General features: G+C 42.8%; 1 protein-coding gene across 9 annotated transcripts in view; it reads left to right on the top strand.

Moving 5' to 3' along the window:
- KIAA1644 (protein shisa-like-1) overlaps positions 1-16,061 on the top strand; it is an 82,203-nt gene extending 66,142 nt beyond the window's left edge. For 8 of the 9 annotated variants that reach the window (XR_003071364.3, XR_003071356.3, XR_003071359.3 and 5 more), the window contains 2 exons: positions 6,509-6,718; positions 12,097-16,061. Coding sequence is in view for 1 of the 9 variants with exons in the window: in XM_015291144.4 (XP_015146630.1) it covers position 12,097 (1 nt within the window). In the remaining 8 variants the exon portion in view is untranslated. The remainder of the gene's footprint in view (positions 1-6,508; positions 6,719-12,096) is intronic. The other variant, XM_015291144.4, reaches the window with a different exon arrangement.
- Positions 16,062-23,314: the final 7,253 nt, after the last annotated feature.

Genomic DNA, 23,314 nt, shown 5'->3' with positions numbered 1-23,314 from the left:
CCATTACAAGTCCTGATCTTCCAGTGTTTGCATGGGCAATCTCTGCCTGATTTCCTTTGTCCCTCTCTCCCATTTAGATTACTGCAAACATGGTCTGGGAAGCTTAGATAACAAAATGTGAATAGTGAAAAATTAAGGAATTTGCTAGTGTTTCCTTATGTTTCTTGAAGTCAGTTCTAATGACCATTAGCCATAACTGGAGTTACACACTGCGTAACTACATAACTGGAGTTACACGTGCTATAAAAGGAAATGAATACTTAGTGCTCTGAGATGTATTTATCCTCATAGTGCTCACAGTACTGTTATTTTAGTGTGACAGGCAGAAAAGCTAATCTGGCTACTGAAAGCCCCACTGGAGGATGTATTTGACAAGGGCAAGAATCTGACCCTGCCCTTTTCCCCAGAACTAATACTGCAGTTTCCAGGGATCACTCATCCTTTATAACCAGCAGGCAATAAATCTTGGGACTGTGGAGGTGTGTAGATGTCTGTAGATTCTGGCTCTGGCTATCCCAAGTTCAGCCTGCTCTGCACACAACATAGGTGAACACAAGTTTTTCCCATTGGGTTTTGTGGAAACCACATGGCAGCACACTGAGTGGATCTGCACATATAAATCTCATGCTAGGGCAAGGCTCTTGGAGGCTGACAGAGGAGGCTCCTGCCTTACTGGGGACTGTAGGAGGATCCTGCCTCACTGCACCAAGATGCACATTTCACATTACGTAGCAGAAGGAGGGTATATAAAAGTCAGGGAAAAAGCACAACCTATTCTTAACTGTTCTGCTGCAGGCATTGCTGATTACATTTAAAATATCCAGGAATACAATAGGTAATTAGCCACCATGAGCTTCCTGCACCGCATCATGACTAAGTGAGCTAAATAAATTATTAAGTATATAAAGATGGAAATGCCAATTAGAGGTAGGGAGCTGTTATCTCACTAGCAGCGGTGAGAGTGCTGGAGGGAAACATCACCTTCACCACCTGTGGCAGAAAACATGCTAATAGCAGGTGGGAGAGCATTCGGAAAGGAGCTGCAGGCTGGTGTGACTTTTGGAAAGTCTGATAAACTGTAAGAACTTTAAGAAGCTGAAGGCTACAAGAGCATTAAAAGTTAATTTGATCCCAGTCTGTAAATTCTTTGTGAGGAGATTTCAGATAAAAGAGGATTGCAGCAAACAAAGACAGAGAATGTCTTAATACCTGATAGATCAATTAATTCAAATCTAGAGTGGTGATAAAGAGAAGGATTAACCTCAGTCAGTTTAACCATCTGAACCTCGAGTGTATACCCCAAGCCAGTTATTTAGACATTCTCCCTGACACACTGAGAGAAACATTTCCAGAGGGCTGTTCATCTCCCTTCACTTAGGGTGGACTAAATCACTTGGGTGCTTCTCACTCTTCTTTCTTTTTTGGTCAGTATATTGGAAGATGAGCTTATACATGTCACTAGCATTGAACCAGCTGGAGTTTGGCAGGGCCGTTCATCTCACTGAAGTGTCCATTTCTGCAAGGAAATATCTTGATATGCGCCAAAATACCCCTTTAGGTATGATTTTATAACAAGGCGAGATGACTTGTGGAGTATAAGCGAGAGTCCCTGGCTTGGTTGTATCATCTGAAACTGCACAGGAGGCCAAACAGAGGACCATAAGCAGAGCAGCTGGGGAATGTGTGAGGCTGGGCTCCCAGAAGACACATACCATCATCGTTTTTTCTAGCACTGCATTCTCATCAGACTTACAGAGAAGAGGGACCAACAGCTGCACATCAAAATCTCACAATGCTTTTTCCAACTGTTTCATCCTCTGTGTTTGGGAACACAGGGGACAAGCGTGTCCTTCTTCCTCCCCACCTCTTCAATAAACGCCTGATTATGCAGCTGATGCACAATAGCTGCTGATGCCAATAGGACTCTGTGGCGACTGCATAAGCAAACCAAAGCATGGAAATATTTGGGCAAACTCTGGTCTCAGCATCACCTGCTAATTCCTTGTCCCTGCTGCTCTGTGGGCACAGAAAGCCCATGGTGGTAGGAGAGATGAGGAAGTGAGGGTTATTTTTGTGTGTTGCCAGCTTCCCATTTTTTATTTAGAAGTGCACTAAGATTGCAGTGGACACAAGAACATGGACACAACATAGCAAGATTCTCCATTGCATTGCGTGTGTGTTATTATTCATTCAGAATTATTACTTCCTTTCTGCCTCTCATCTGATATTAAAGTGCGCACCCGAAAAGCACAGTCACACGGGGCAACTGCAAAAAGCATGAATATCTGTCATGAAAAAAATGAGTACGCAGTGGATCCACAATACAAACATGCACATAGACAAACAAGTGAACAAATAATGACGAATAACACAGAACAGAGAGCAACATCCAGCTGGCCGTCATAGCTGCTCAAAACATAAATTTCCATGCTTCATAAATGACTGTTCAAAGCAAGCCATAGCAAGTGGAATACCTCAGCCAGATGACACCAGGCAAGCACAGCTTTTCTTCTTCTGCACTAAAGAACTGCTCCTCAGCAGCGGTCATTTGCTGTCAGTGATACATGCACAAAGCTCCTATTGCAACCAAAGCAAGCTTTATGCCCCAACAACCCAATTCAGCCATGAGATAACATAAAGGCAATAAGCCAGTCAAAGTCCCACCACTGGAATCAAAGCTTTTTTCTTTGTAAAGCTGAACGATGCAGCTCAGGTAGCCACAGAAAATAAACTTTCTGCCCGCTCTGCTGCAATTAGCCAGGGCCCATGGATTCTTCTGTCCACACCAACTCATCTCCACTCCTCCAGGTCTCTGTGGGGAAAGCAGGGAGGGAGAAGGAAAGGACATCCTGCAGGAAACTCTTCTACAGGCAGCGCTGCTTCCAGTGGTGCTCTGGCAGGTGCAGCTCTTCTGCTCTTAACTACAAATAAAGTTAAGAATTGCATACTGCTTTAGTAGTTACGTGCAAAACAAACATATACTGGATCTATAACAGGAAACAAAACACCGTAACCAGATTACACCATGAGAGCTTTGCTCTTCTTCTTTTTCATTGTTGCCGCAGTCATTCTGTTAACATTAGGAATGCTCTGCGTTCCTATCTGAAGTGTATTCAGACATTGATTTTAACAGAAACAGGTTTAAATTTCATGCTGCTGGAAAAGCCACACAAATCCTGTGGAAAAAAAAAAAATCCTGCAGAAAAAGAGCAATTACAGGAAACACAATGCTGTGATGGTTCCTCCTACACTGAAATCTAGCTCTCATCACAGAAATTGCTACCTTTTTTTCTTGAGCTCTACATCAGGAGCCTAGCCTTCCTAGTACCGCAAAGTGAAAGTAGAAAATAAGACTCTTTGGTAAAAGAAACAACTATTTCAAGAGAGACTGTTTTTTTTTTCCCCATATGTCACCAATAAGCATTTAATTTCTAGAAATGAATGGATTTCCTGCATGCTGCCAAGATCAGTTTTAAAAAGCTGATTTAACAAAGGGCAAACGTAAGAGCCTGAGGTTTGGGGATCAGAATTCCAGTGCTGCACTGGAGTTTTCCCTCTTCATTGACTGTTCTGCAGCTGCAGCAAGCTTAGGCTCAGACAGGGCTAAGGGGACACAGCACATTGCTCCAGCCCTCCTGGAGGGGAAATGAGAGCTCAAGAAGGTCTTCAACATACAGGACAGAAAAAAAGATGGAAACGAGAGCAAGAGGGGAGCATAACTGAGGAAGCCAAGCAAGGGCTGAGGTGAGGTGGGCACTGAGGAGTGGTTCCAGCGTGCAGAGGGACCCGGGACCTCCCTGATTGCGCAGTGATGCAGGATTTGGCCACCTCCCTCTGCAGGCAGCCACGCAGCCCCCCATCCCTGCACACCCACCTTGCTAGCAGGGAATGAAGAGCCTGGACTGTTCCACTGCACTGTGAGCCATTGTGGGTGATCCAGCTGAGATCCAAGCAGTACATTTATCTGCTCTGCTTTGCTAACCAGCCTTGCTGCCTTCTTTCTGGTAGAATCCAGGAAAAAAATCTCCTGCTTCTAATGTAATTCTTCTGCAAATCCAATGTCTTTGCTCTGCAGATAGCATAAGCACACTCAAATCTAAACCTCTTCAGAAGATTCCAACTGCTCCGTTTCCAGGAACATAGGGGTTTTATCCTCTGTTGGCCTTCAGGATGTGCCAGGCAGCAATTCTAATAAGTTGTGTCTGGCTGATGCCAAGGTGGTAAAGAGCACGGGGGCAAAAAGAGATAGGATGCCAGGAGCAGGCTGGTCACCAGATGAGGGTTAGCTCACTTTTATTTAGCTCAGTCAGTCCTTCTTGAATTTTATGAAGAAACAGGGCTAGTTTCTATACTGTGTGTGTCCAGTTACATAAAGAACCTGGCAGAGTATATACAGAACCTGTCAGCCTGATGAATATAAATTATAAGTACTAGGCAAAATGTTAATGTAATATGCAGGTGTACATACAAATATATGTGTGTACTCTTACCTCAATACATCTTCCTGCAATACTTACGTATGACCTCATTTTTCATTCACTTGGTATCTTTTCTGGGCAGCTCAATTAATGTCAACTCCTAAACCATATTCATCACCCTATAAATTATGTGGAACTGTTAAATTCAAATTGTCAGCCAGCATGAAAGGAGCCTTTTTCTCATATCATGTACTTCAATTTTACATAGAAGGGCATGCTCTTGTAAAGCCTCTTGTACTTCTCATTGTGCTCTCTTGGATTTTAGAGTTACATCTGACACTGCTGTGTTAGAGATCTGCAGATGCAGAGAACACTTGAATATCTTATGTATGTCATAGCCCCTTTGTGAAAACAGACCTTGAAAGCCCGTAACATCAGCTTCTGGGAAACGGGGATGAGCTGAAATTGAAGACATTCAAATCATTGAGATCGTTTACCACTGACATAGAAATATTCAAAGGTTCTCAGACTTTTAGAAATTGTTTTAAAGAGCATTTACTGCTTAAAAAAAAAGAAAAAAGAAAAGAATGTCAAAGCCTGCCCCAAAGAGTGCTCATCCACTGCCCATCTACAGGGCAGCCTCAGGGACGCACTCATCCTGCCTCTGAGCCACTGGGACTTTACAAGAGAGAAGAGAAACATTTGGGACTGCACATACACATCCAGTGTAAGAAATTGCTTGCCTGTCCAGATGTAGCAGTGTGTGAGGAAATAACCTACATGGCTTGGGTTTTCCATCAAAATCTTGTAGTATTTTATAGGTCTTAAACACACAAATCAGATCAGCTCATTAGTGAACCTGAAGCAAGAACATTTCTAGCCAGAACATGGAGACTGCAGAACGGCTTCCATTTAGTAATACTGGATTGTAAACATCATGGTTGGTTATATTTACATACGAAGTTATCTGTTGGCCTGTGTCAGGAAGAGTCTGAACATAATCATAATGGAAATCCATACTGGTATAAGAAATTTTTATCATTAAGGCTTTTTTTGAGTGAGTGGAGCTACTGATTCCCTAAGTTAGGCACCCTACTTCTAAATATCTGCCCCTGAACTCATCATGCTGCCATTCATTGTGGTAAGGACAAAGGAGAGTCCCCACAGCATCACCTACCCAAATTGGTGCCTGGCCCAGGAGGAGAACACTCTGCAGAGATGCCTATTTCTTTCTGGTGGCAGTAAGGGACCTGGGCTGATTCTGGTCATCTGATGACATCTGGTCATTTGATGTCTAAAGTTGGGTGAGGTGAAACCCACTGATTGTATCTATACAGACACATCACACATAGCTGGAATCTCCTTTTGGAAGCAGAAAACATGCTCCAGAGCTCAAAGAAGCAAGCAAAAAAACTCTCAAAACTATTTTGCTTCTAGCAATGGTTTATCTTAGCCTCTCAATGACCAAATATTTTATGTCATATCTCCCTGCGCGATATAAATGCAATTAAAAATGTTGGTCTCTCCTGAAAATTCGTAATAATGAATGACCCCAGTCTCAAATGGAACAAGAAATCTGAGTTAATTACATTCACCTACTGAGTTTGTCATCAGAAATCCTTGAAGTCTTGGCAAAAATCAGAGGTAGTTCAAACTGTACATAAAAAAAACAGTTTTTCTTGTGAACTATGCAAATTAATTGGCCTTCAAGTACATCGGTTATTTAATGGCTGCCACACATCAGCCTGCAGGAAAACTGGGCAACAACCAGCCAGAGGAATTGCAGCCTCAGCTGACCCAGCTGACCAGACACTGATGATGAATGGAGGATTTCAGAAGGCAAATCAGGCTGTCCAGCTTGCTGCCATTTTACTTACAGGTGGTGATCCACACTTCTAAGGTGCTTTGGTAGTCCCAGGGTGTTTGCAGTATTTTTTTTATTATTTTTTTTTTTAATAGCCTTAATATAAGGAAGAAAAAAAAATCAAGCCATTGAAGAATCGGTATACTTCAGTGAGGGAAAACACATAAAGTTTTCGCTGATCATTTTCAATTTACGTCCTCAGACCCTCATCTGTTTCTCTATTCAGTGCTCATAAATCAGAAGTTTGAACACTTTGTATGTCCTTCACAACTACTCAACGTCTCCCCAGCTGGGCGGTTCAGGAGAGTTGTGTTGGGGAGTATCTGCCAGAAACTATCAGATGAAACACATGACTACTAACTGAAAAATACATGCTTTCAGAAGCACGGAATTACTTCAGAAACCATCATTCACAGTTCAGGAATTATTATTCACAGTAAGTAATGCTTACTTACGTTAGCCACCCTATCGATTTCAATACATTATGCTTTGTGAGAATTGTAAAATATAGCCTTTAGTAAAATATAGAGAAAATTGTATCCTGTTCATCTTCATTCCCCGCCCACCCAGCACCACTGATGGGACAGAATATGTATTTAATCTGTGCAATCATAAATATTACTAAAACCCATTTTCTCTGTTAGCTTAATTAATAGCAGACCTGGGATCAAAGCGCATCCCAAGCTCTGCTTACCAAAAAACTCTGAACTTTTTTGCCTAATCCCTTCTCAAGCATTGTAAGCAATCACTGCTACTGTTGAATGTATTGCTGCAATGTTCCAATATTGAAGACAGCTAACACAGCATTCACTTTTACAATTTGCTTCAGTAGGACTGCAATGAACCCACCCCAGAAAAAGTTTTCTCTCCTGGTGTTGGTGTCTCCTGCCAACACTGTTCTGAGCACGTTGCAGAAGACTTATCAGGAGGCCTCAGCCCTCTAGAACACACCAGATAAAGGCAATCTCTTCCAATCCACAGCTGATCTCCATTGCAAATAACAGAATCACAGAATGGCCTGGGTTGAAAAGGACCTTAAAAACCATCTAGTTTCAACCTCCCTGCCATGGGTAGGGTCACCAACAACTAGACCAGGTTGCCAGAGCCGCATCCAGCCTGGCCTTGAATGCCTCCAGGGATGGGGCATCAACAATCTCTCTGGGCAACCTGTTCCAGTGCGTCACCACCCTTTGAGTGAAAAGACTTGCTTTTTGGTGATGCTCTTGAATCAAGATGGTGGCTCATGAGCTATGAGAGCAAAAAAGCTCTCTAGAAGGACAAGGCAGAGAAATCCCAGTAAGCTATCTCTTGAACCAGTTCAATTTCCTAACCACTCTGGTGCTACACTGCAGAACTGTGACTTACATGACTGTGATTCACGTCTCCATCTATGCTTAGTCCAGAGCATGTAGTGACCTTTCTAGTCACACTCACGCATGCATTGGGTAACTCATGGTCCACCAGCTTAATGCAGTTGGTGTATGCCTCAAAAAGGAACCCCTTCAAAACACCCCAGCAGAATATGAGCAAAATTCAGCATACCCATCAGTCCTGTGCCTCCCCCGGGCCTGTGGGCCTGTCATTAAGTCCCATGGTGTTTCTTAACAGCTGGTGGACAGTGATTTCTCAGGCATTTGTGACTGCTTACCAAAGGGCCCAATTCTCAGTTGACCTCATTCAGGTGCCCGCACCTCCCAAGAACATACCTACCAAGGCAGAAGCTTCTGGTTTTGTTCTTCATACATCCCAGGTATTTCTGCTTCTTTTTCTTAGGCCTGAAGCTGAGGAATAAACATCACTCTGATCAATCTGACATTTGCTACATATTCATTCCATTTAATTCCTAACACTTCCTGAGGTATTGGCTTTCAAACACTTCTAGATGTTTCCACCTTTGCAGAATTGTCAGCTAAAGTAGAAAGAACATACGAGTTGAAAAATCAGAGTCTGTTTCTCAAGTCAAAAATTTCCAGTGCCTGGGTTTTGTTTAAACTCTTAAGCAGCAGATGTCTCTGCCCTGAGCCAACTGGTATTTTAGAAACATTAGCAATGGCTACCAGTGACAGCAGTAATTTTGCATACAGATTGTAACAAAACCCATTTGCCTCCATTTAAAGGCAGCCCTTTTATCTGCCCCCCTGCAGGTGCTATGATGCATGGGGAGAATTTGTGGGGCCCCAGAGGAGATGTAAGCCAGTAAGAAATCACAGCCTGGGGCTGAAAACAAGGGATGCTCCTGTATGTCAAGATGGCAACGTCCTATGCAGTGGCATGGTTGATGGCCTAGTGTTGAAATGCTCATAGTGAGTTCGGAGGAACAAAATTTGTGACCTCTTCAGACTGCTGCTCCAACCTGAAGCAAATGTGACGTGTTGCCCCTACACTGGAAAAAAAACAAACTCATTCGTTCAGCTATTTTGACGTTTTCCCAAATAAGGAGAAGTTTTCCCAAAGAAAGGAGACAAGCCCTATCTAAAGTCTGAGGCTTTCTGCTTTTCTTCACCCAAACAAGAGGGCCAAATTAAGACTGCAGAGGCAGTATTTGTTCTTGCATTTCATAGCTTTTAAGATTTAGAATTGGTAACCTGAGCGTTCCTTCAGCATACATTTTGGATGTTAAGTTATTTGCTATGTATAATATAATCATTGGGCAGTACAGATGCCAAGCTATGAAAACTATTCCCCCCTTTTTTTTTTTTTTTTTTTTTTTGCATACTCCATAGGCAGAGGGATTAGATTATGTACTACTTCTTTCTGCTTTGCAATATATTTAGACGACCTAATGGCTTTTAGTTTAGTACTTGTCCTGCAATTCATTTCCCATATCCTTTCCTTTCAAACTTGTGAGGCTTTTTTTCAGAATCTGGTGCATTGTGCATTGTTCTCTATTGTCCTTCCATTTATGGGAAAGGAGGACATGCCTGGTGCCTGTAACAATCAGTGCATCCACACAGGGTTTCCTGCTGCAGAAAGCTGTCTGTTAATCCAGCAGCTGAGCTCCTCCTATGAAAAGCTTTTCCTCCGCTCCCAACACAAGCAGAGCTGAAGGCATTGCACCAGAACCTCAAAATCAGGGTGGGTATGTTTGATCAGCATAATACAACTTTATACAAGAGAGAGTTGCAGAGGCTGTTCGCATTGTTATCTCGGCAGAGGCTGTTTGCTTTGTTATCTCGGTTCTGGAGGGGCTGTAGTGATTGATAGTGTTTTTATGTGAACACTAACTTTGCAAGAGGCCCTGGAACCAGGAATGTGGCAACTGTTTACTTCATTTGTCAGAAAATGACAAAAGTTCCCCCAGAAAGCCTTGTCTCCAGAGGCTCTGAATCACTCCTTTGTTATTAATGGATGTCATCTTTTTATTTCAGTGGAGCTAAGCCGCTTTGCAAAGCCATTGCTATGAAGGAAGAGGCAATCTCTTAGCTAGCTACTTCCTTGTCTGTCAGTGTGAATGGATGTGGCATGATGGGTCTGTCCCCTGAGCGGCCAGGCAGATCCGTAATGATGGCAGTCTGGGTGCCATGTGGATGGTGACCTGTGCTAGTGAGTGACAGCAAGCTGAGCCAGCTCCAAGCACACACATCAACTCTTAATATGTAAAAACCCAACAGAAGAGACCAGAAGTGATCAAGACAAGGTTTCTGTTGCCAAATGCACCCTGGCTAACCATGTATGGAAATCAGCGTTTCTTTCCCTTAGGAAAATGCAAGCATTTCCAGTGATCCTACTGTTGTCAAACCTCCCAGTTTGACTGATCCATCATCAGTCCAACCTGTCAGTCACTGCCCCATTCTCTTCTCACTCTAGGGCATGGATCAAGCTGAGAGGAAGCAGAACGTGGTCATGAAGTGGAATTTACCAGGCCTTTGTGCTACACGATAGCTTGTAAGCAGAGGGCTGCACATTTAGCAGCACTTCCAGCAACACTTAGGCTGACTGGGCTCAGTTTCATGAGCACCCGTCAGAGCTGGGAGAGCAGGGGGCAGGTGCTTTGTGCTTGGTGCAAGAGGCTGGCCTCATGGCAGCCTACAGCTTCCTCACATGAGGAACAGAGAGGCAGCACTGATCTCTTCTTTCTGGGGACAGTGACAGGACCCAAGGGAATGGAATGGCATGGAGCTGCATCAGGGGAGAGTCAGGTTGGGGGTTAGGAAAAGGATGGTCAGGCCCTGGAACAGGCTCCCCAGGGCAGTGGCATGGACCCAGGCTGCTGGAGTTCCAGAAGAATCTGGACAGCACTCTCAGCCATAGGGTTTGGACTTTAGGTGGAGCCAGAAGTTGGACTGAATGGTTTCTGGGGGTCCCTTCCAACTTGGGGTATTCTAGAGCTCTGTGATGCTATGGTTCTGATACAATCTGAGCTATAGCACATGCAGCACTCCACAAAAGAGTGAAAAGATGGTACCAAAGGTGTTGTAGAGGTCACAGGTCGCTCCAAGCCACAGCACATGCTCTCACTCTTCCCTTTCCCCTCTCTCAGGGTGTTTATTAAATTAGTGATAGCTAAGTCTCAGAAGACTCTCTTCTAGATACAAGCAAACCTACGTTTAAACTTCTGCCTTCAGAGAGGCAGGTCTGCAGATTTGTTGGTGGCCATTTATACCAAGGTCCAATAAAGGACAGTGAAAAAAAAAATAGCAAAGTACTTTTGCTCTATTTCTAGTATGAGTACGGTTATCAAGGATATAGTGAGCATATACTGCCTCATACACTAAACAGGTTTCATGGGTAGATAGATAACCTCAAGCACACTGATTCCCATGGATATTCTGCTGTCTGAACCAGATGTTTCTTTACCTTTTATACATTAATGAAATGCAACATGTATAATGTAGTGCATGGACTTGGGAATACCCAATACACAAAGAAATCTGCTGGGAGAAGTTAATAAAATATTGCTGCTACTAGGATACCTAATTGTGCCTCCAACAACTTCTACTCATACCCTTAATGCTTTCCTACTCAAGCAAGCAGATGCATCACTTCAATTTATCATTATGATTAGCAGTCCCCATCTACCTCAACATTTTCTATCATTAGAATATTAATATGTAACTATACATGCTACCATAGCTCCTATATCACAGTTACACACTCTGCACAAGGTGAAGATGGGTGGAATTACAGTATTGTTTTTGTTGCAAGCAAAAAAAATAAACACAACACTTCTGTAAGGAGAGCATGACTATAACATATACTCATTTACATATGCAGAAGTAGAAGAAACAGCATTTTCTCATCATATGACAGGAACTGAGGTTGGAGTAAGCAGCCTGTGATTGGTCTGATGCATACCTTGATAACAAGTGCAAGAAGAAAACTACATGACGTTTGCTAAAGGCATTTACAATGTGGTCACAGGAATACCCTTTTGCTCATGTAAACAGCAAAAATAAGATTGTGTAAGCAAATAAAATTTGCTTCAAAGTAAATTTATAGTTGCAGAAATAAGTCCTCTGCACTTTGTACTGTCAGAGTGGACAGCTTGCACTAGAAATGAAGAGTTCAGCAATTGTTACCTTTTAGGTAAATATTTTATCTTTTCATCGCACAGGTAGGAGGCGGCTCAGCAATGTGAAACAGTAACCCACGTACACATAGAAAAAAAGAGATTTGGAATATAATCTGATTCTTGTCTTTACCTCAGATCCAAGAGTCTGTAGTTTCTTCTTTCTCACCCATTTCCTTGCTCTTTTCCTGCCTTCCCAGATTATATCCACACCTGAGAATACTCACATTTATCTTTACAGAAAATACTTTGATGTTGAATGCTTACAAAACATTGTGGGAACCTGTGTCTTTTATGTCTTCCAGAAAAGTATATTGATGTGCCTCAGGATGGGAGAGGTAAGATCAGACTCCATGGAGCAGCTTTCAAGGAAACCAACTCAATGACAAGAGTTTAAAAAATGGTGGATAAGCAGCAGAGAGAAAAAAATGACGGGATGGAGGTTGACCAAGTCATCTGGAGAGAAACATCTTTCAGACAACCTCAATAGGCAAACAATGTAGAAAGAGTTTCCAGAAGAAGGTAGTCCGTAAGCAATATTTTAATTTTAGACCAACAATATTATCTTTGAAAGGAAGCATAATGTTTGGGAAAGTGCTCAGTAGGAAGAAAATCAAGTTGCTCTGGCAAATCTGGACAAAGGTGGGAAAAGATCACAAGACAAACCTTTGGTAGCTAACTTTTCTTTGCCTCCCCATCCATCTATTGCCATTTGAGCCTAATCTAAATGTCAGAATAAGGAATGTGAGTTTTTCCAAAGTTCTCTGGTGATGACTTTGTCACAATAGAGTAGATGCTGGCAGTCCCCATGTTGTCATGCATAAAAAGGTGTGTGAAGCCTTCACCACCAATCAAACTGCAGGGTAGCAGCTGATTCAGCCTTAGTGCACATTTTAAGATCATTGGCAATGATTTTGCTAAGATATCAAATACCTGAATACATCTCAGCTTCAGCTTCACATGCCTTTCTGAAGAGGGGAGCTTTTATTAGGAAGCAACAGGCGCCCGATTCCTCCCCCACACTCCTTGAAGCTGAAAGAATATTAGAAGACAAGCAACAACCTTTATATTACAAAAGCAATAATAGCATTGTCCCTCTGCTTTACAAGGCAATAATCCAATTCCCTCAGCCACTGACTGGCGTCAGAGTTTATCCCTCTCAAATCTAAGGGTTCATTTGTAAGTCAAAAGAGCAATGATACTGCCACAGAAGCACATGGAGTACTTGGTCACTAAGTTATGATAGCTTAGCTTAACTTTTCACAGGACAGGTTTACTTAAAAATCACACAATCTCAATGACACGAGCTAATTCTGTGAAATGTAATCATTTGTTAAGATCTATGTATGGAGAACCTGGCAATGACAACTAAACAGAGTTCATCTAGAAATTGCAACACAGCGTCATGCTAATACCAAATTAATTTTTCCTGCCTAATCTTCTGTCCTGCAGATACAAGTAATTTTATAATAATGACATGTTTTATTGTACAACCAGCATGAAGAACACCTTGCCAGTGATTATAAAGAAGCACCTTGTGAATAATTACTTTTTTATTATTTTTTTTTTAGCCTTTTTGATTTGAGAGCATTTTAGTCTTAAGGTGAACTCAAAAGGGATAGATTCCTGAGAGATCTGAGCTAATTCATAGCTACTGGAGTGCATGACAGTATGCATGACGGAACCCCCCAGGAACAATTACTGTTGGGGGAGCCAGCAGGACTAGAGAGCATAGGAGTTCCTGGTCTACAACGAAGACCCAATCTGAAGAGGATACTGATATGCTCAAGTCCCTTTTCTTTGCAATCCAAATGGTAAAAATAACAAAAGCAAAGTACCTCTAGATAATGTCAGGCAACAACTATCAAGAACTCAAATGCCGCAGATAAGTATGCCAGCCTGCAGGCATTAGGCTCCATCTTGCTCTAGGTAAGCAGAAGGCTGACTGCTTCTCTTCACAGAATGTGTGTTCTTCTTTGCAGCACTTCAAATAAAAAGCACTCAGTACTTTTTAAACCTTGTTTCACTCCAAACACGGCAGACCTTAGTTTTTCACAAGAACGTTTCATTAGCGCATGGCAGAAGCATTCAAGGAAGTTCAGCTGGGAACAAAAAAAGAACCTCCTGCAAACAAGCACCATAAGTAGCTTGCAGACATCAGCACAGCACCAGTTGCTCTATCGTGGTAGCCTGGAGCTTCAGCAGGGTCATGAGCCGAGCTCTGAGTGCTGGCAAATCTCTCCCAGTGAGGATGCATGGCGACTCTAGCAGGGCCGCCTTGCAAGAACAGCAAGGAACCCAAGTAGGTGGAAAAAAACACTATCCATGCCTCTGCAGGCATTGTGTCCCTCAGCCATTGTGTCTCTCCCACTTCCACATTGGCTCTAAGATTCACAGTCCCTTGCAGGCAGCCACCAAAGTATCTATGCCTACAGCAGTCAGTCCCACCTTGGTGTTTTGCAGTAGCTGTTTGCTCCTTTGGCCTTCTGTCAGCATCTTCTTTCATTGTGAGGTGATGGGCCACAGAGAGCTTTGTAAAAACTTATGTTCATGGAGGAATTTGTATTAGATACTGGTTTGTGTGAATTACTGTATTTTGTAAGGGTTTTTTTCCCTCTGGGAATTGTGCGTTATTAATGAGCAGTTTTATGCTTTACTTCTAGTACATGTATACCTTGTAATTGATGAGAGGTTTTCTTTGTTTCCCTTTGATTCTGTATAAAAAGCCAGTTAATATAAGGTAGATACTCTCTGGCTGAAGTTCTGATTTTGCCTACCAATTAATTTATGGATAAATCCACGTAGTAGCTGATGATGTTCATCAACTGTGTTGCTATAATCACCTGATAGCCTACCTAGTTTTGCAGAATAATAAGACCTTGAATAAGACTAATGCTTGCTGGGCCTTAAACTAAAGGGAAACAGCGCACACACATTTCTCAACCTCAACTGCTGTCAGCCCTTCTCCCATACTGATTTCCCGTACTGACAAGATATTGCAGAAGAGCACTGCTAGACAAAAGGTAGCCTGAACATGCCAAACTTCTGCATAGCAGAGCTCTGATAGCACCATGCATTCACCTAGCCTATGTAACTGTGGTGTACCAGATGAACTGCAATGAATCATTCAATTATTTCCGGAGAAATAGCCTGGTTCAAACATAATCTCTCTATACAAGAAAAGACCTGGGCTAAAATATATTTCTCAGCGTTCATCCTGATACAGTTGGAAAAACAAAGGATATAAAATTAACAAAAAGTGCATAATTTCATTGTACACCCTGTACACCAATGGCAGCTACTTCAGTGGCTGTTAATTACATTTGTGTTCCAGAAGCCTCCCTCCTTCCTTGTCCAGTTCATCTTCTCTCCTACATTTTACTGAGAACTGAGTGTCCAACTTCTTAATAATTGCTGTGCGTAACATAGAACATAAAAAGATACATAATACAGCTTGTGCAGGACTTGGTGTTGTAATTAACCATATTTCGTGCCTGGTTATCGATTGTACAAAAACAGAAAGTGACAACAACCTGGCCTTTTAATGTATACATCAGCATATTGTAGCAGCTATTTTAGATAACTGTTTTTAATAGTTTTATTATGGTTGTAATTTCTATACGAGGACTGTCCACTTGTAGAAGCGTTGAAGTAATGCATCAAAGCAGTTTTTAAAGCCAGTTCTATTTAATTACCAGTGGTGATGTATGAAAATTAGGACAACTGAAACAAAACCCAAAACCCAACCAACTCACTGGAAGGAAACATATTTTCTCATCCTTGAAAATTCTACTGCATAAGACAGACATTTTTTTCTAGTCCTCTTTTTACATAAGTAGTAAATCACTATGAAGATAATATATACAGTACAATAGTCCATTTTAATAGTCTACAGTCAAATTTTAGGCTAATTAAGCTAACTAGAAATTCTAGGGTTACAGTGATTTCTCACTATTGATATGCTGAAAATAATACTGTTTACATAACACTCGATGTTTGAAATCAATATGTGCCAGTGTCCGGTGATTTGCTAATCTAGTTTTTGATCTCAACCTGTCCTGTTTTTTGCAGCATACTTAACTTCATATTATGAATCATGTTGTCTTTCTAAAGTGATTGCCAAGTAAACCAAAAACGTGTTTTACACTGCTATTGCACTGCTCTTGTCTTTATATACAGTAGTTTTTATAAAGATGTCCTTAGGTTTTAATAAATGAGTGTAATGTAAACTATTCTCTGTAATAAAACTTGCTTTAATGTTTCAAGACCATCTGGAATAGCTTTAGAGGTCTGAGTTTCCAACTTCTTTCAGTAGCTTCAGACTTCATGTCTTCCGTCTCCACGTGCAGGGAAATCCCCAGATACCAATACTCTGTAGTTTATACAAGTGGAAATGAAGAAGACTGTGTATTTAGCACAAGGAATGATGCTTGGGCTCAGATTGGTGTCACAGGTAGCACTTGCCAACACATGGCCCATTAAGTCTGCATCACATTTCCAGCAGCTACTAATACCAGATACTTAAGAGGAAAGTGTGGGATGTTTAACAAAGACTCCTAGAAATAAACATAATCTTTCCACTACTCAGGACTGGCTGAGAAGCCAAATGCGCAACTGAGCAGAAGGAATGCACCACGCTGCTTTCCACACATGTGTGATGGCAGCCCCACCACCCCAGCTGAAGTGGAGTGAATACGTTTCAACTTGCTTGTAAAAAAGATTGGATCCACAGCTCACCAAGGCAAGGCTTACATTTTTCTTCTTCTATTGGACCAAAGGACTCAGAGTTTCCCAGAAAGGCTGAGACCTTCTAAGCACACGGTGCTCTCCCAAGTCCCTTTGTCACGCATCATTTAAGAGGCATCACTGCCAATATTCCAGAAAATCTTCAGCATGCTTAGGTGAAATTTCAGCTTTTGGACTAGTCATGAGGGGGCATTTTTGACTGCCAAGTTGTACCCATACAAACTCACAGACACAAACACAACTGCTGTTCTGTGTTGGTAGCCTTGCTTATACTGAACATTTCTCCTCCAATCACCCACTCCTCAAGAAAAAGTCTCTGGCATCTTCAGTAGCACTCAGAATGAGCCTGGGCCCTAGCACAATGCATGGTAGCACGGAGAGTTGGAGGGGCTTCCTGCCCTCTGGTGTGAGCTGTGTCCCCAGACAGAAGCAGCTCCTCTCATGCAGCTCCTTGGTTCCCCAGGGTATGTTCTCCTACGCTGGAAAAGTCAGAGGAAGATCAATTCAAAATTAAAGTATACACGTATCTGAGAAATCCCCCGTAATGGCAATTATTTCCTACAATAAAGATCATTCCTGCAGTTTCTCTATCTACGCATATCAGCTCAGAAATGGAACATTTTCATTAAAGCAACCCTTTAATAATTCTTCCTTTACTTGCAACTGCAATTACTTCCTACTGTGCGCAGTTCCAGAGACATATGGCAAAGAATGGGAGGACAAAAGATGGTTTTAAAAATAGCTACAAATAATCACAGCCCACGTCTCTTCTCAAACTGTATTTGCAGTTATGAAGACAGATCCATTCATAAGGTCAGACAAATGACAAAAAAACAGTAAATGGATAGATGAAGTGTGTTACAGCTCCCTTACCAAATTTCCACAATGTTTACAGCACATTTCTAGTAATTGAGTAAGAATTATATTCAAGACATTATGCTCAGCAGGAACAGCTTTTATATACCAAGCGAGCAAATGAGATATCTCTGAAAAGTCCACAAAAGATGTTAGGATGTCGATAGTGACTTAGAGACTGCCATTACCAAGCCATTATGGCCAACTCATAAACAAACAGGAGCATCAGTTCCTTTAAATTATGTGCTTGCTTCGCTGGAAAGCAAGGATAGTATTGAGCCGCTCATCATGCACACATACAGACAGAAAGACAAGGAGAGAAAAGTGTCTTCAGTGTTGATATTTACTTCTGAGACAACGAGGCCCTGCCCATCTCTCTTCAGATGTTCTCATCAGTTAATGCAGTCCATGTGTTAAACAGAGACTGGGGGGGGGACACCAGTCTTTTAGGCACGTGTGGGCATTCGTGTGAAAGCATATCACGTCTTGAATTTCTGAGTCAGAATTCTGACCCCGCGCTTTGGAATGCTGTGCAGTACAGAGCCTCAAGGTCTTCTACATTTTCAGTGCGTCATTTCATCCTGAAGTGTGATCACTGGGGTTTATTTCAGGATAAAATTTCAGGATTTATTTCTAAGCATAGTGAGAAATCCATCGGATTTTAAGATGAACCGAAGAGCCACCTAGGGAGAAAGAAACTCATGCCTCTCATCAATACCCTTCCATCAGCTAGCCTTTGCACCTTTCTTTTTACATGCATTTCCAACATAAACACAAAGTGATTTGCTCTGCTGCAAATGAAGCATGCAGTTGAGATGCCTGCATTCCCTTCAGCCTCTGTCTGCACAGGACAGCACTCCTAGGAGTGATTCTTCCTGCAATACTCACTCTTCCAGCTTCCCAGTGGGAGTGCAACTCACACCTCCTAGGGGCTGGTGCTCATCACCAAAACAACACAGCTTCCTTAATGTGAGTTGTGCGCCTGCATACATACTTCTTATTGTGCAAGTCTGCTTTATTTTTCTGATTGTGTTTTTTTTCTTAAGCTAGGGAATATTAACTTAATACTTCTCAACCATCTCTGTCACTTTACTCAAGCAACTAAAGAGCTATTTTCAGTTGACATCAAGTTTTACCTCCCCAGCAGAGAACCTACCTCCTTCTTTCTCCAGTATTTGCTAGCCCAACCGGTAGTATATTAGATCACTGATAATTAATGTTACGTGTTGTCAGACTGCTCACTGTGAACTTCACTTCCTCCAGCATTAACAATTTTATTGGAAAATCCTTTACTGGGTGGCAGCCTTGCAGGACATACCAGTCCTGGTGATGATGTGACAGCGAGGACTGGCTCTATATGCTCCATTACAGTTTTAACTACATAGTACACATCCTCTTTCCTAAATGAACACTTCTAGAAAAAAGCTAATGGGGAATTTATCCAGCAAAGAGACACAGCAGCCCTGTGCTATGTCTGTTGTTATTCTGCAGAAGCAGGTTAAAGGCATTTCACATCCTTTTCCTGTAGCTAATAAAAAATTAAGTGGAAAGCTCCAAGCCCTAGCAGAACGAACCATACAACACTGTCAGCCTCAGAGATGTTATGTTCAGTTACACTACTCATACAAACACACACAGGCCCACAGTCGAGTTCTTGTCAAGCCTGCAGGCTGCACAGTAGGCAACTCCAGGTGTTCATGCTGCACAGTCATCTATCCTCTCTTCAGTGTCTTTTTCCAGCTCTGACTCCTGCTCTCACTAAAGCAGCAAGTGCTTTCCCACCCACCTGCAGGCACTCCATCTTCCCACCTCCACAAGGCAGAGCCATGCCTCTGAGCACTGAGCATACCTGCACTTAGGTGCAAGAGCCAACGCTGGGCTTCCTTGAGCACTTCCCCTCCTAGGCAGCACATGAGCATTTCCCAGTCAAGGCACTGTCTGCTGATGGCAGTGGCTGCAGTCCTGTTCCCTTTCCCAAGAACCACCAGCCTCACAGCAAGGGGACGGACCACAGACACTCAGACATGCCTGACACAGGAACTGATTCAGGACTGAGATAAAATAGGTTACTTGGGTTACTTATGCACCACTTTTTCTCTTACTTCCTCCTCCAGCTTCCCAATGGTCAGACCACAGGAAATAAGGTCACGGCATTATAGAGGAGAATCAGCAACATTAAGAAATCTTTTCTTTTCACCTTCTACCCATGACATGGATGAAAGCATGTGTTAAAGCTTCCAGCATCATTTTGCACAGACACATGTTCCTTCTCGGCAGGAATGAACAAATTGAGCAAATTAATTCTCAGCGCCATATCTCTTTCCTGACAACTAAAAGAAAGGTACTTTGGCTGGATCGAGGTCTCTGTTCCCCATTCCTCCAGCTGGTGCTAGGCTCCAGTTCTCCTTTGCCAGCCTTGTAAGCCTGCACCTGCACTCCCTGCGGCAGAGAGTGCAGGACCAGTGCTGCAGGGCCAGTGCTGTGGGTCCAACATGCTCCAGCCCAGACATTTCCCCAGAGAGCCTCCTCAAGAGCAGTGGAGGGATCTTGAAGCTGAATGCTAGAGCCATGTTTCTGCAGCTTTGTCCAGCATTCCCTACTGCTGCGTCCTTTCCAAGGGCCTAAATCCTGAAGCCTTGCAGCTGCCTTGGCCAAGTCCTGCCTTGTCACACATCTGTTTTTCCACCCCGCTACGGCTTGTAGACCTTGCTGTATCTCCAGGCAACACTTCACTCCTTTCCACCTTGAGCCAGAAAAATGTCAGTGCACAAGAGGAGCAAAGAGCTGTTGAAACAAAGCACTTCAACGTGCCTATCTGGTGTTTGCCTTTTAAAGCCAGGCTCTGCTGCCCAAATGCTGTCCAGTTAGTAGTGAGGCTGTGGGTTTGTTCCTGCCCAGGCTCTGTGGAGAAGAACCAAGGAGACAAATCTCAGCAAGCTGGCAACTGGAGAACAAACTTAGGAGAGGAGCAGAGTAAAAATGGCAGAGTCTGAAAGAAGGCCAAACTGCACGTCTGCTCACTGGGAAGGGAGGTGCTTTGGGCTAGAGGTAACACAACTCCTGTTAGCACGGCTAATTACTCACATCTAACTATCAGCCACATACCTCAGCCAAGCTTTTTCCCACCACGAAGTCAAACATTAAGAGGCTGCCCTAGATCCAAAGAAGCACATGCCAAGGATGGTCTGAAAGCATTTAAGAGTGATCTGATCAGAGCCCATAGACACCAGAGTGTTCTAGCCTGCTTGGCTCAGGTCTCAGCACAAGCCACCCACTCCACCGCCACGATCCCACGTAAGTTGCATCCCAAATACATCCCAAACTGCTTCATGTCAGAGCTCACAGAACAAGATACAATTAGATTGCGTTGGTAAAACTTCTGGGGAAAAAAAAAAAAAAAAAAAAAAGAGGCTTTGCTACCCATGGGTTTGCACATATTGCTCAGTGCCAAAAAGCCACAGCGAGGTGTGACAGAAGCACAGGGAGCCTGGGGAGCCACCTTGGGTAGCAGTCAGATCCAACAGGTCAGCATGGGTGCTGCTCTTCACGGGAGTTGCACGGAAGAGAGAAAAAAAGGAAAAGGCTGAGCTACTTCTTGCCATAGGCTGTATCAGAGGGAGAAAACAGAAAATGCTCTGCAGAATACTGTGCTGCCCTCTTTACAGGCCACCCTAGGAGAGAGTTACTGAATGTAAATGTAAGGGGGCTTTTCTAATGCCTTTATACAGAAATCCACGTGCATGACAGAACAGCTGATTCGAGGCCTTTCAGAGCTTTGTGAAAACCACTCTGGCTCAGGTATCCTCAGAGTCTGCTGGTACAATGCTTCCTTGTTGAGAAAGGAAGGATTTCAGTAAAGGCTGGTAATTAATTCTACAACAATAGACAACAAGGAAGAGTTTGGTCTTAATAAACAAAACAGAACTACTGATTTAGTGCAAACGTATTCAGAAGACCAGTATATCTCACAAAAAAAATTATATCATAAGCAAGAACAAAACAATAATAGCAACTTTCCATCGAAAATGTTGCTTGCTCTCTGGTGATTAATAAACCCCGGGAAAAATAAAACAGATTGAGATTTTTCTTCCCTGTTTTCCCCAAATTGAAATGCACAACAGAGATAAATGCTGATCATGAAACAAAAGTCAAAATTTCATTATGAGCCTTCACTATTACAGAAGCATATTGAGGCCTCCCTCCTCCAGGAGCTCGAGGTAACATTGATAAATGAACAGTAGAGAAAGACTTTTTCTTCACTGGAAATTGAGCAAGGCATTTACATTCCCAGTGCCTCCAGCTCCAGGCACGGATGCAGCGAGCTTGAAGCACCCAGGGTGCTTTGGCTGGGGCAGATGGAGCACAGGACCAAGTCCCACCAGGACACTGTATGTGACACCACGCTGGGTGTGCAACAACCCACCCATGCCCTGCTCCAGCAATGGGAAAGATACAAGGAGAAGTCTCTAGCGTCGTCAGAGGTGACGTTAGGTAGCTGTAACATCAGTTTCTCACCATTTTTCAGAACAGAATCTGAAATTTCAACTAGAATAATGAAGACCTCCGACTGGCCTAAGGAGGACAACCTTCCCTCCCCTATAAGCCGCAGTAGCTGCAGCTCCATTACAAAGCAGACAGCTGGAGCACATGCAGCCTCAGTCAGCACCAGTGGTTAATCCCCACTGAAATGACACTGGAGAATCAGCTAAAATATAATTGCAGTGTTTTCTCATCAAAGCCCTCAGCTCAACAGGAGATTGATGTCATGTGGGCACTAAAAGTTTGAGATTTTTTTTATTATCCTTTGTTGTGATATTTTTTCCTAATAAGCAGTAGCAAAATATATATATATATTACAGGTTAACAATGGTTTGTCGAAAGTCACCAGGGGTTGTTTGCCTCACAGTACTCCTTAATACCACTTTCATCTAAAATATCCTCTCCAAATCCACCCTGCTTTATTTCCTCAGGATTCAATGTGAACACAGTGGGAGGTTGGTCAGCTCTTGGCTGTCTGCAGCTGACTGCAGGCTGTGCAGTCCATCTCTGCTGCAATTGCAGGTCCGTCACAAAAGGGGCACAGGGAAACTTGCACATATAAAGGAGAGGTAGAAACATTCAGCATAATAGCAATGTGGGCATTTTGCTTGCTTTTTAGTTTGGGGCTTGGGGTTTCCTTGGCGTCTTGTTTTGTGTTTCAGCACCACGTGGCAGAGGCATCAGACCTTTGTCTTCACAAGTGCCTGCGTGCAACAGCACATCTGCACGTGAACGTTGCAGCACTGGGAGGGAGAAAGCCTTTGTTCAAAGACTAAAGGTTTGTTCAAATCCTTCACGCTACTTTATCTGTCATTTCTGCCTCTAGAATGAAACTCCGACACCTTCCTTCTGACTCCTTCTTGGTGCAGGATGCTCAGTAACTAAGCCTCAGACACCAGGGAGGACTCTGCCTGCCCTCCAGGCCAGAACACCACATTTTAGGAAACCAGATTTCTAACACATTAGTGTGATGCAAGCATTGAGTTACACGAATGCCTCATGATCCTAGATTTTAGTCTTACAGCTAATGGATTCCCAATAAGCTTTGCATAAAAATCCCAGGAAATCAGAGCTCGCACCGATAGTGCAAAAGAAAGTGCAAAAAAGTGAAGGATTCTGGCAAAGTATTTCAACAGCTGCACAGAAGTCAATGTATGTAGCAAGGCAGTCTCTGGACACTTCAAAAGACAGGTCTGAAGAAAGACAAAGAGATAATTTTGTAATACTTGGTGTGAATCCCCAAAATAAAGAGCTCTATGGATATTCCTTTGAAACAAAAAAACAGTCCTCCATTCCAGCTGTGCTCGCATCCTGTCTGCTTTCCAGGGTTAATCTGCTGAAGAGCTTTTAGCTAAGATTAATGTACATCCAGCTGTCTCTGGA

The sequence above is a fragment of the Gallus gallus genome, chromosome 1 (genome assembly GCF_016699485.2).
Source record: "Gallus gallus isolate bGalGal1 chromosome 1, bGalGal1.mat.broiler.GRCg7b, whole genome shotgun sequence".
In the NCBI taxonomy this organism is placed as follows: Eukaryota; Metazoa; Chordata; class Aves; order Galliformes; family Phasianidae; genus Gallus; species Gallus gallus.
This window is presented reverse-complemented; position numbering and strand designations above follow the sequence as displayed.